Genomic DNA, 12,428 nt, shown 5'->3' on the forward strand with positions numbered 1-12,428 from the left:
TTTCCTCTGTTGTGGAGTGATAGAAGAAGAAATATGGCTGTCTCAGAAAAGCGTCTTGCGTCCTCTGCCTCAGCAACAGTGGTTGTGATTCAGCTGCTAATACTTCAGGTTGCCTTAATAGGAAACATTTCCTGTGGGAATGTGCTTATTTGGCCAGCGGAAGGCAGTCACTGGCTAAATGTTAAGGTCATCATTCAAGAACTGCTACACAGAGGTCACAACGTCAGCATTCTAGTTCCAACGTCAGCACTCTTAATCAAACCCAGTGATGATATATCAGCGGCTAAGTTTGAGGTATTTCCAGTGTCCTATGGAAAGGATGAGGCCGATTCCATTTTATCGAACGCCGTATGGGCATGGGTGAACAACAAGCCAACCACCCTGACCTTCTACAGGTTTTACAAAGAGCTGGCGAAAGAGGTAGGGAAAATGGTTGGCTTACAGAAGGACATATGCGAAGCGGTTCTGTCCAATAAGGAACTCATGGCCCGCCTGGCAAAGAGCAAATACGATGTGCTTCTTTCAGACCCTGTGTTGTTCGGTGGCGACCTGATTGCCTTGAAATTGGGCATCCCATTTATGTACACCTTGAGGTACATGCCAGCCTCAACCATAGAAAGACACTGTGCGAAGATGCCTTCCCCTCCTTCGTATGTTCCGGCTGTTTTGTCTGAGCTCACAGACAGAATGTCATTTGGAGAAAGGGTGAAAAACGTAATATCTTACCATCTGCAAGACCATGTTTTCCAGACTTGGTTTGGAGCGTGGGACTCTTATTACAGTCAGGTTTTAGGTAAGCTTGTTTTTGTTTCTTCTTCCCAAAGTATTATTATTATTATTTGGTAGAGTAGATGCTCCAAAGAGGTCAAGGGTTCCAACTTCAGCCCTTGGCATGACCAGTTAGAAAGGACCTCCTAGTAGCAGGATTGGAAAGGCCTCATCCTGAGGCTGTGTAGAGCCACGGTCAGCTGGAAATAGAGACTACCAAACTTGACCACCTGTAAGGGAAGGAGCAGCTCTCACCTGCCTTGCTCCTTTCTTGCTCCATCAAATTGTTTTCTCTTCTGGGCAACTCTCCCTGAATTCAAATTGATCTTGAATAATTTCTCTCTTTTTAAAACTCTTTTTATTAAGGATTTGCTATAAGCAACTACCGTATTTTTTGCTCTATAAGACTCACTTTTTCCCTCCTAAAAAGTAAGGGGAAATGTGTGTGCGTCTTATGGCACGAATGCAGGCTGCGCAGCTATCCCAGAAGCCAGAACAGCAAGAGGGATCTCTGCTTTCGCTGCGCAGCGATCCCTCTTGCTGTTCTGGCTTCTGGGATTCAGAATATTTCCCCCCCTTGTTTTCCTCCTCCTAAAACTAGGTGCGTCTTATGGTCTGGTGCGTCTTATAGAGCGAAAAATACGGTAACTAGAAAATAACCAAGACAAAAGAAATTAAAGGTAAAGGTAAAGGGACCCCTGACCATTTGGTCCAGTTGTGACCAACTCTGGGGTTGCGGCGCTCATCTCACTTTATTGGCCAAGGGAGCTGGCATACAGTTTCCGGTCCAGCATGATTAAGCCGCTTCTGGCGAACCAGAGCAGCGCACGGAAACGCCGTTTACCTTCCCTCCGGAGTGGTACCTATTTATCTACTTGCACTTTGACGTGCTTTCAAACTGCTAGGTGGGCAGGAGCAGGGACCGAGCAATGGGAGCTCACCCCGTCGCGGGGATTCGAACCGCCGACCTTCCGATTGGCAAGTCCTAGGCTTTGTGGTTTAACCCACAGCGCCACCCATAAGCAACTAACTAGAAAATAACCAATACAAAAGAAATTATGAGACATTAAATGAAGCAGGCATGAGAATGCATACATCAGTAAGGAGACCTTATGAAAATGTATTTTAATAGAGGAAATTGCAAAACAACAACAACACGCAATAGGGCAGCTGCCACACAAAAATGTGTGTGTTAGAATAAAATATGCACTAAAATGCTGGTAATTTCTTTGCAGTAACTTTGAAAAATAAATCACAAATTGAAAAATTCAGTCTAATGGAGTGTTTCAGCCTTAAATCTCCATATGCCCCAGCTAGCACCTGAAGGACATCAGATTGGGGAGACCGAGACTGGTACTGATGCACATTCAGCTACCAATTCTGACTTCAGAGGAAAGGATTATTCTAAAATTATAGAAGAGAAAATATGAATTTGGAACTGAAAGAATATCTGTGAAGGAGCCATAGCCAGTTCTGGCTTCCTAACAAATGTGTAGCATAACACATATTTCTGCAGACTCAGTCCCCAGTTGCTGTTCATATTTCTTCTTCTTTTTTCAGGTGTACAGTATATAGTTAAAACGTAATGTGGAATTCAGCTTCCTGTATTTTGGCAAACAAGGTTGCTAAAGCCCTCATATCTGTAAAGAAAATACAAGCTGCATTTAAACTCATTCCCTTTCCCTCGTTCAACAGGGAGACCCACAACATTATGTGAAGTGATGGGGAAAGCAGAGATCTGGTTGGTCCGCACCTACTGGGACTTCGAATTTCCGCGGCCTTTCCTACCAAATTTTCAATTTGTGGGGGGTCTGCACTTGAAGCCAGCCAAGCCTTTGCCAGAGGTAACTCTCTCCTTTGCCCTTTGCCTGCTTGGTAACTATGCCTGGATCTTCTTCAAAGCACCTTCGAGAAAGGGGAGGGTGAGTGGTGGCACGATAAAGAAGTGGCAAGGACAACCTGTTGTTGTTGTTTAGTCATTTAGTTGTGTCTGACTCTTCATAACCCCATGGACCAGAGCACGCCAGGCACTCCACTGCCTCCCGCAGTTTGGTCAAACTCATGTTGGTAGATTTGAGAACACTGTCCAACCATCTCATCCTCTGTTGTCCCCTTCTCTTTGTGCCCTCAATCTTTCCCAACATCAGGGTCTTTTCCAGGGAGTCTTTTTTTTCTCATGAGGTGGCCAAAGTACTGGAGCCTCAGCTTCAGGATCTGTCCTTCCAGTGAGCACTCAGGGCTGATTTCCTTCAGAATGGATAGGTTTGATCTCCTTGCAGTCCATGGGACTCTCAAGAGTCTCCTCCAGCACCATAATTCAAAAGCATCAATTCTTCGGCCATCAGCCTTCTTTATGGTCCCGCTCTCACTTCCATACATAAGCATAGCTTAACAACATGGACCTTTGTCGGGAAGGTGATGTCTGCTTTTTAAGATGCTGTCTTAGGAACTATTTATTATACGTGGAGGAGGTATGGATTGATTTCCTAATCTTGCTCTAAATAAAGAGTGACCATGACTCTAAGATGATTGGCAGCATCGTAGCATTCAAATCTGAAAACGCAGGCAGTCTTATCAAGGGGTGAAGTCTGGTATGACATTCTGAGTGGCAGAATGAGGGAAGGATAGATCAAGGGAAGTTTGTCTGGCATCTTCATTATTCACGTTTAGGTGCCAGGCAACAAATTCCTCTTCAACCAGGCCTTTGATTGATTTGTTGGTATGTTAAACCGCACTGGGCTTCTTGAACCAACTTGGAAAATGCCAGGCAGCTGCGTTCTCCTCCACAACCAACCCTCGGGATGATTCATCACTCTTCTTTCTGAAGTGCTTCTGTGACACATATCGGAAGATATATGCACACAATCCAATAGCAAAGTCCAAGCAGAAGCTAGGCATTTGAGGTGTGGAATCTAAGCTAATTTATTATATACAAGTGTTACAGAACAAAGAAAACATGGCTCCTCTCTCCTTCTTCTCCGAGAGAGAACAGACTAAAAGCAATAGTACTACTGTACACACATAACAAAACGGTGTAACTGAACTTCCGTTCTCATGACTCCAATAGTATGGAATGTCAACACAGACATGTGATGAAAACAATCACACCTCCAGCGACGGAGGAATGAAATCCCAACGTGATTAACATCCAATACCCTTTAAAATGCGTTTGTGGGAGCAGAGCGGTTATTGGATTTTTTTGTTCTTGTTTCTATTATGTGTTTTGTGTTGTTGTTTTTTATGATGCGAACCAACCTGAGATCTATGGATGAAGGGTGGTAATCAAATTTAATTAACGGGGAGGGGGGGAGAGATATATTATTGTCTGCGTGTCAATCCAGGGACACCATTTCAGATTTCTCTAGAAGGGACATACATTCCTGAAACATTTCCCGGAGCACAGCTCTGCTTTTTCTGATAATAATAATAATAATAATAATAATAATAATAATAATAATAATAATAATAATATATTATTTATACCCCGCCCATCTGGCTGGGCTTCCCCAGCCACTCTGGGCGGCTTCCAAAAGAATATTAAAATACTATAATACATCAAACATTAAAAGCTTCCCGAAACAGGGCTGCCTTCAGATGTCTTCTAAAAGCCTGGTAGTTGTTGTTCTCTTTGACATCTGGTGGGAGGGTGTTCCACAGGGAAGGCACCACTACCGAGAAGGCCCTCTGCCTGGTCCCCTGTAACTTGGCTTCTCGCAGTGAGGGAACTGCCAGAAGGCCCTCGGTGCTGGACCTCAGTGTCCGGGTAGAACGATGGGGGTGGAGATGCTCCTTCAGCACAGAGAAACCGGACTGACTGAGCACACAACCTGTAACTCCTCAGTCCTAAAGGGCACTGGAACCTCCTTCTAAGATGCTGGAAACACAGTTTGGAAACTGGACCTTAAATACCACCATCTCACTCACGAGTCCAGCACAACTTGAAGTGTTAACATTAACATTTCTAATTCACACAGTAGGTTCACATGGCAAAGACATGGAGGAAGGTGGTTTGTTGGTTTATAAAGAATGCTTTTAATCTTTTGACAGGAAATGGAAGAATTTGTCCAGAGTTCAGGGGAACATGGCATTGTCGTGTTTTCTCTGGGCACTTTTTTCCCAAACTTAACAGATGAAAAGAGTAACATGGTTGCATCGGCACTCAGCCAACTTCCACAGAAGGTCAGTGTTCATGTCATTTGGTTAGAAAATACCAATTCACTTGTATAGTGGACTAATGAAAATGCTTCCCTGATTTCCTTACCCTGGCTGTGAAATTGCATGCTTTTACAACAGACGTTTTAAAGACTTGCTTTTCTTGAAATCTACTCCTACTTAAATAAATGAGAGCAGGCTTAGACGATGAGGCTACTCCTAGCCCAATACTTGTTATGAGATGTAGAATAATGCAAAATTATTCAGAGAGGAGAAAATAGGCTCCCTAAGGTCTGCTTTGAGGAGCAGATGAAATTAGCTCTGGATAACTTTTAGTTTGAATCTTTTTTTCAGATTTACTCATACATTATGAATTCTCAGTGCTGGGGAAATATGGAGTCAGAACAGTCCAACATAGCCTGAAGTCAACATACTTGGTTGTTTAAATGTAGCTTATATATTTTCTTAATATATAAATGCTGTATTGTTCAGTTGTCTACTAGGCTACTATATATCAGGGACACGGATGTGGTACAGAAATATGGTGCATTACAGCTGTATCTCGGGTTAAGTACTTAATTCGTTCCAGAGGTACATTCTTAAGCTGAAACTGTTCTTAACCTGAAGCACCATTTTAGCTAATGGGGCCTCCTGCTGCCGCTGCACCGCCGGAGCACGATTTCTGTTCTCAACCTGAAGCAAAGTTCTTAACCTGAAGCACTATTTCTGGGTTAGCGGAGTCTGTAACCTGAAGCATATGTAACCCGAGGTAAAGGTAAAGGTAAAGGTACCCCTGCCTGAACGGGCCAGTCTTGACAGACTGTGGGGTTTGTGCGCCCATCTCACATTTATTGGCCGGGGGCCAGCGCTGTCCGCAGACACTTCCGGGTCACGTGGCCAGCGTGACAACGCTGCTCTGGCGAGCCAGAGCCGCACACGGAACGCCGTTTACCTTCCCGCTGGTAAGCGGTACCTATTTATCTACTTGCACCCGGAGGTGCTTTCGAACTGCTAGGTGGGCAGGCGCTGGGACCGAACAGCGGGAGCGCACCCCGCCGCGGGGATTCGAACCGCCGACCTTTCGATCGGCAAGCCCTAGGCGTTGAGGCTTTAGCCCACAGCGCCACCCGCGTCCCTGTATTATTATACTGTCACTAAAGAAAGTGGCTAAGCAGCCAGTGTTGATGATTCATATTAGAAACCAGAAGGACAGCTCAAGTTATTGGAGAAGCCTACAGATCAACGTGGTGCTGATTGAAAGCCAAGCAAGATGGGTAGAATGCCTGGGGGGGGGGGTCATCCCAGTTTTCCTTGCAACCTGAGCTACAGAGAACAGTCTTTCTATTTCCCCTCCAAATCCAGGTTCTTTGGCGCCACAAAGGGAAACGGCCAGAAACCTTAGGAGAAAACACCAGGATTTATGACTGGATACCACAAAATGATCTTCTCGGTGAGAGAGAGACCTCATGCTTGTTGCAGTTATGGCTTCATTGCAGAATTCTGCCAATTCCTAGGAAATATCCCTCCTCCATCCTCACTTTCCTCACTCACGTCATGACAGCCCTAGACAGTAGCAATGAACACCTTCCCCTTCGTTTATTCCATTCCTAATCAGTAGCTTCACCCTGCCCCTTGTATTCTCTTATGCCTGTTTTATTGCTGAGCTCGGATCATTTAAAAAAATAATCTCAGAATTGGCAATGTGTGTGTTGGGCAGGGAAGAGGGGAAGATGCAAACTGGAAAATGGTGAGCGCACACATGCTGTCGCCCAGGGGTTGGCCACCTAAGGCCCATGGGGGTCGTTTAACTGGCCCACAAGCCGCCCCTGAACCAAGCCGCCCACTCAGTGAGTCCCCGTGCACTGCGCTAAACCTGCACAGCGCTGCGCGGGGACTCGCTTTTGTAGTGCCGGAAATTGCGTCTGCACAGAAGTAGATGCCAGAAATTATGTCTGTGCAGACACGGGTGCCGGAAATCGCGGGTGGGCAGGCGATCCAGCCCACGAAGGGATCTCCGCTGGAGTGAACCATCCCAGGTAAGGTAAACCTTGTTGACCCCTGCTGTACTTGGAAACACTTGGGTGGGGAGAATCCCAACTGAAGACTTGTTTGTTTTTGTTTTTTTTAAGTGGGCAAGGATGCAATTTCTAGGCTTTGGCACATTCCCTTCCCACTTACTGCTTGCTGCTGTGACCCCACTCCTTGTCTGGTGCAAGCAATTGGCACAAGCTCTTTGACTGAGCTTCCCCCCTCCAAGAGTAGAATCAGACCATTGTCCACAAAGAGGCATGCACCCCACCGCCTGCCTCAAGACAAGGTGAGATGCAGGCTGTCCCTGCTATTATTATTAATTAATTTCCCCAGCCACTCTGGGCGGATCCCAATTAAGTGTTAAAAACAGTACAGCGTTAAATATTAAAAACTTCCCTGAACAGGGCTGCCTTCAGATGTCTTTTAAAGATAGGATAGCTGCTTATTTCCTTCACATCTGAAGGGAGGGTGTTCCACAGGGTGGGTGCCACTACCGAGAAGGCCCTCTGTCTGGTTCCCTGTAACCTAACTTCTCGCAATGAGGGAACCGCCAGAAGATTTAAAGATAGGATAGCTGTTTATTTCCTTCACATCTGAAGGGAGGGTGTTCCATAGGGTGGGTGCCACTACCGAGAAGGCCCTCTGTCTAGTTCCCTGTAACCTAACTTCTCGCAATTAGGGAACCGCCAGAAGGCCCTCGGCACTGGATCTCAGTGTCTGGGCAGAACGATGGGGGTGGAGATGCTCCTTCAGGTATACAGGACCGAGGCCGTTTAGGGCTTTAAAGGTCAGCACCGACACTTTGAATTGTGCTCGGAAACATACTGGGAGCCAATGCAGATCTCTCAGAACTGGTGTTATGTGGTCCCGGCGGCCACTCCCAGTCACCAGTCTAGATGCTGCATTCTGGATTAATTGCAGTTTCCGGGTCACATTCAAAGGTAGTCCCTGGTTATCATATTTCTTCTGCCATCCCCAGTTGGATCAAGTTATTACCCCTCATCCAGCAGCTGTTTCTCACGCCTGTTTCTCACAGGTGTAACTTCTTGGGATCCTTGGCGGAAAGGGGAAAGAGGCAGGGAAAATACTTGGATCCATCCCAAGGAACACCAAGCCCTCAGACAGTGCTGTTTTTCAAATCTTGGCCCAAACCTGAGCAAGCTATCTGAGCTCAAATATTTGGTGCTTTGTGTTTTCAGCTATTCAGGAGATCTGGAACTACAAATTCTCTCTATTTTATGAAGCTGTTATGTGCTTGGACAGGGTCAGTTTTGAATTCTAGCAACTTTAATAACCTGCCTTTACCATCCCATAGTCAACAGAGTCTCATCTTCCTTCTCCAGGACACCCCAAGACCAAAGCCTTCATAACACATGGTGGGATCAATGGGATTTATGAATCCATTTACCATGGCGTCCCCATAGTGGGGATTCCCTTTTTTTCTGACCAGCACGACAATATTGTACACATGAAGGCAAAAGGGATGGCTGTGGGGCTGGACCTTCAAACAATGAAAGGAGAAGATTTGTTGGAAGCTGTGAAGGCTGTGATTCACAATCCCACGTGAGTGGTCAACCCTCCCATTGTTTATTTTTAAAAAAATGATATTTATGGAAAAAAGAATTTTTAAAATCACAAAGAAACGAAAAAGACAAAATTACAGACAAAAAAAGACAAAAACAAAGAAAAAAAAGAAAAAATAAAGCCATCATTTTCAAATTCTCCACTTTCTTTACCTTCTTTCCATGACCTCCTCCCCCTCCCATCTCTTGTAACTTGATTGATAATTGTCACAGCAAATCCTTCCCATAATTCATAATATTCTGTCAATACATAACCTTACTCTATTTTCATCTTATCTTATATAAAACCTTAAAACTTAAAATTTAAATCTTATTTTTACCAGCTTCTCATAACCATTACCTTTTTACCTAATTCTTTAAACATTATTAGAAGAGCCTAGTAATTTCATTTCAGCATTTTTGCAACTTTCATAAAAACATTTCTGACGATAAAAAAACAAAAAGAAAATAAAAATAATCCAATCTTCTTCCAGCGTCCCCTCCCCCCGGTCCCGGGATTATCAGTCCTTTTTGTCCCATTAGTCTGGCCCATTTAACCTGGTGATCTTATATCCGAGGCCATCAAATCTCTTCCATGTCCCTTCCGCAGTTCTTTTTCATATTTATACCTGTACCCTCCCATTTAAAATGTCAAGCAATTTTTAAAAGAAAACCTCTCTCCCAAATCTCAAAGCCCCTTTGCACTTTTGAGTGAATGATGTCATACTAGTTTTTTTAATTGTTACTCCGCCCATCTGACTGGGTTACCCCAGCCACGCAAGGCAGCTTCCAACATATAAAAATAATAATAAAACATTGAACATTTAAAAACTTCCCTAAACAGGGCTGCTTTCAGATGTCTTCTAAAGGTTGTATAGTTACTTATCTCCTTGGCTCGGGGGTCACATAACTCCATACCCTCCAACAATTCTCCAATGAAAATAGGGACCTCCTAAGGTCTAAACTGGAGGGACACGGGTGGCGCTGTGGTCTAAACCACAGAGCCTAGGGCTTGCCGATCAGAAGGTCGGTGGTTCGAATAATCCCCGTGATGGGGTGAGCTCCCGTTGCTCAGTCCCTACTCCTGCCAACCTAGCAGTTCAAAAGCACGTCAAAGTGCAAGTAGATAAATAGGCAGCGCTCTGGCGGGAAGGTAAACGGCGTTTCCGTGCGCTGCTCTGGTTCGCCAAAAGCGGCTTAGTCATGCTGGCCACATGACACAGAAGCTGTACGTCGGCTCCCTCGACCAGTAAAGTGAGATGAGCGCCGCAACCCCAGAGTCATTCACGTCTGGACTTAACTCGCAGGGGTCCTTTACCTTTTTAAAGGAAAAGTGGGACATTCCAGGATCAAATCAGAAACCGGGATGGCTTCTGTAAATCTGGCGCTGTCTCGGGAAAATAGGGACACTTGGTGGGTCTGCCTTCACTGTCGGATGAAGAACTCAAATGTGCAAAGGCTTTAATGCTCAAATCATCATAGAGCCATAGAATCATAGAGTTGGAATGGACCACAAGGGCCATCGAGTCCAACCCCCTGCCAAGCAGGAAACACCATCAGAGCACTCCTGACATATGGCTGTCAAGCCTCTGCTTAAAGACCTCCAAAGTAGGAGACTCCACCACACTCCTTGGCAGCAAATCCCACTGTCGAACAGCTCTTACTGTCAGGAAGTTCTTCCTAATGTTTAGGTGGAATCTTCTTTCTTGTAGTTTGGATCCATTGCTCTGTGTCCGCTTCTCTGGAGCAGCAGAAAACAACCTTTCTCCCTCCTCTATGTGACATCCTTTTATATATGTGAACATGGCTATCATATCACCCCTTAACCTCCTCTTCTCCAGGCTACATAAGATCGGTACATAAGATAAACTACAGATTACAAGGTACATGAGAGGGAGGAGACACAAGCCTAAGACCTTGACCCAAGAAGCAACACCCCTCCTGCACCTTCCTATTGAAGAGGGGGAGGCAAGTGGCTGGAGTCTGAAGACTTGGAAAGCAAAAAGGCACTCTGTCAATTTGGTACTGGTGCTGGCATCTCTGTGTCCATCAAAATGGAGGCAAAGTCAGGGCTGGCGCAGCATCATCTTTGCTTTCAGCTGCCTCTCCAGGTGAGGGACACCCTTCACTGATAGGAAGAGATGCCAGAGGCTGCTCCGCAATGGGAGATATTGGGCCAGGGGGGGTCCAATACCGTAGAGGTGGGTGCTCCTCTGCAAACCCGCTCAGCCTCTCTTTGCAAACCGGATCTAACCACAGACCACTGAACCTCTTCCCAGGTTCAGACATTTATTTCTTTCCTTTTGTTGTTCATTTCTATTTTTTCATTATTAATATTTATTGAATTTTAAAAATTTACAAAAAAAGAAAATAAATTAATCCTTACACCCACATATACCGAAAAGAAAAGAAAAGAAAATATGAAAATTAAAATTAAAAAAGGAAAAGGTATTTGTCAAATACACCAAATTATTTAAAGAGTAGAAACCATAGTTTGAATATTCTATATCCAAAATTTCTAGAAAGACATTAACTTCATATTCCATCTTTTCTTTTCTTTTCTTTTCTTTTCTTTTCTTTTCCATCACATTCTTTCTATTCCACCATTACATTAACTTCATATTCCATCTTTTCTTTTCTTTTCTTTTCTTTTCTTTTCTTTTCTTTTCTTTTCTTTTTTTCCTTTCCTTTTCTTTTCTTTTCTTTTCTTTTCCGCCACATTCTTTCTATTCCACCAAACTGGTTTGAGCCCCTTATATGTTAATTGACTTCCCTCTATCTCTTTGCAGTTTCCATATTTCTCTTACATTTAAGTAATCCGTATTCCATTATTAAAAAAGAAAATTCCCTTATATCTGTGAAGTTAGTCTAGGCACAGCCCAGTGTTGTTATTGGAACCATATTTTGTCAGATAATTTTTAAAGCCATCCCATTCAGGACCAGACATTTCATGGGGTGTCAATTCCACCTTCCCTGTCTCATGAGGACTCTACTGGGGTTCTTCAACACTCTTAAGTTCCTTTCCTTCTTCCTTGGGCTCCGAGCTCCGCACCCATGACACCACAAACGGGACTTGTAACACCTGCTAAACTGCAATGGAAACGTGACTTTGGGCCCTATTCCAATTTGTCCTTCCTTTTCTCTCTTTCCCCCTCCCCTTCTTTACCCAATCCTCCAGGTATAAGGAAAATGCAATGAGACTGTCGCAGATCTACCATGACCAACCGATAAAGCCGCTGGACCGAGCTGTTTTTTGGATTGAGTTTGTCATGCGCCACAAAGGTGCCAAGCACTTGAGAGTAGCTGCGCATCATTTGACCTGGTACCAGTATCACTCCCTGGACGTCATTACCTTCTTGATCGGTTGCATGGCAGTTTTCATATTCATTGCTGTTAAATGCTGCTCATTTTGTTGTCGGAAATGTGGCAGGATTATTAGGAAAACCAAAACAGAGTAGCTTCTCCCGGGACTCAGCCATCATTGTTTCACTTGCGTTATTTGGTACATTCAGATTTAGTGTGCTGAAACCCCTTCAGGAAATCTGCTTCAAAGGCTGTAATCATTTGCAACAACTTTAAACTGAATTGAATGTACAATGAACCAACCTTTGCATGTCGAGGCCCCCAGGACACCCCCAAATAAAGACACAGTTCACACAACATTTTTGTTTTGGTCTTTGGCATAATTTTGGCCACGACTTTATTGAATTACAGTATGTGAGTGGTTGCTTAGGCACTGGTTAGCGACTATCTGTTCCCACATAGAGGTAGGAACAGAACTGACAACCGCAAGCCTGCGGAAGTCAGTAAGGGTAAACATTTTTGGGGAGAGAATAGAGCTGGGCGCCAGGCTCTCACCTCTTCCCAAATACTCCCAGGGGCTCTAGCCCCTTGCCAGGGGTTCGGACAAGAGCA

The 12,428-nt window shown here is 44.5% G+C and overlaps 1 protein-coding gene across 1 annotated transcript; it reads left to right on the forward strand.

The window, feature by feature from the left end:
- LOC309516242 (UDP-glucuronosyltransferase 2A1-like) lies at positions 1-11,971 on the forward strand (the record flags this gene model as incomplete). Its single annotated transcript, XM_082194931.1, has 6 exons — positions 1-793; positions 2,464-2,612; positions 4,816-4,947; positions 6,283-6,370; positions 8,295-8,514; positions 11,692-11,971. Exons 1-6 carry the CDS (start codon positions 34-36, stop codon positions 11,969-11,971), a joined length of 1,629 nt encoding a protein of 542 aa, XP_082051057.1. The 5' UTR covers positions 1-33.
- Between the last annotated feature and the right edge of the window lie 457 nt (positions 11,972-12,428).

Source organism: Podarcis vaucheri, assembly GCF_965113315.1.
Source record: "Podarcis vaucheri genome assembly, chromosome: 13".
Taxonomy (NCBI): Eukaryota; Metazoa; Chordata; class Lepidosauria; order Squamata; family Lacertidae; genus Podarcis; species Podarcis vaucheri.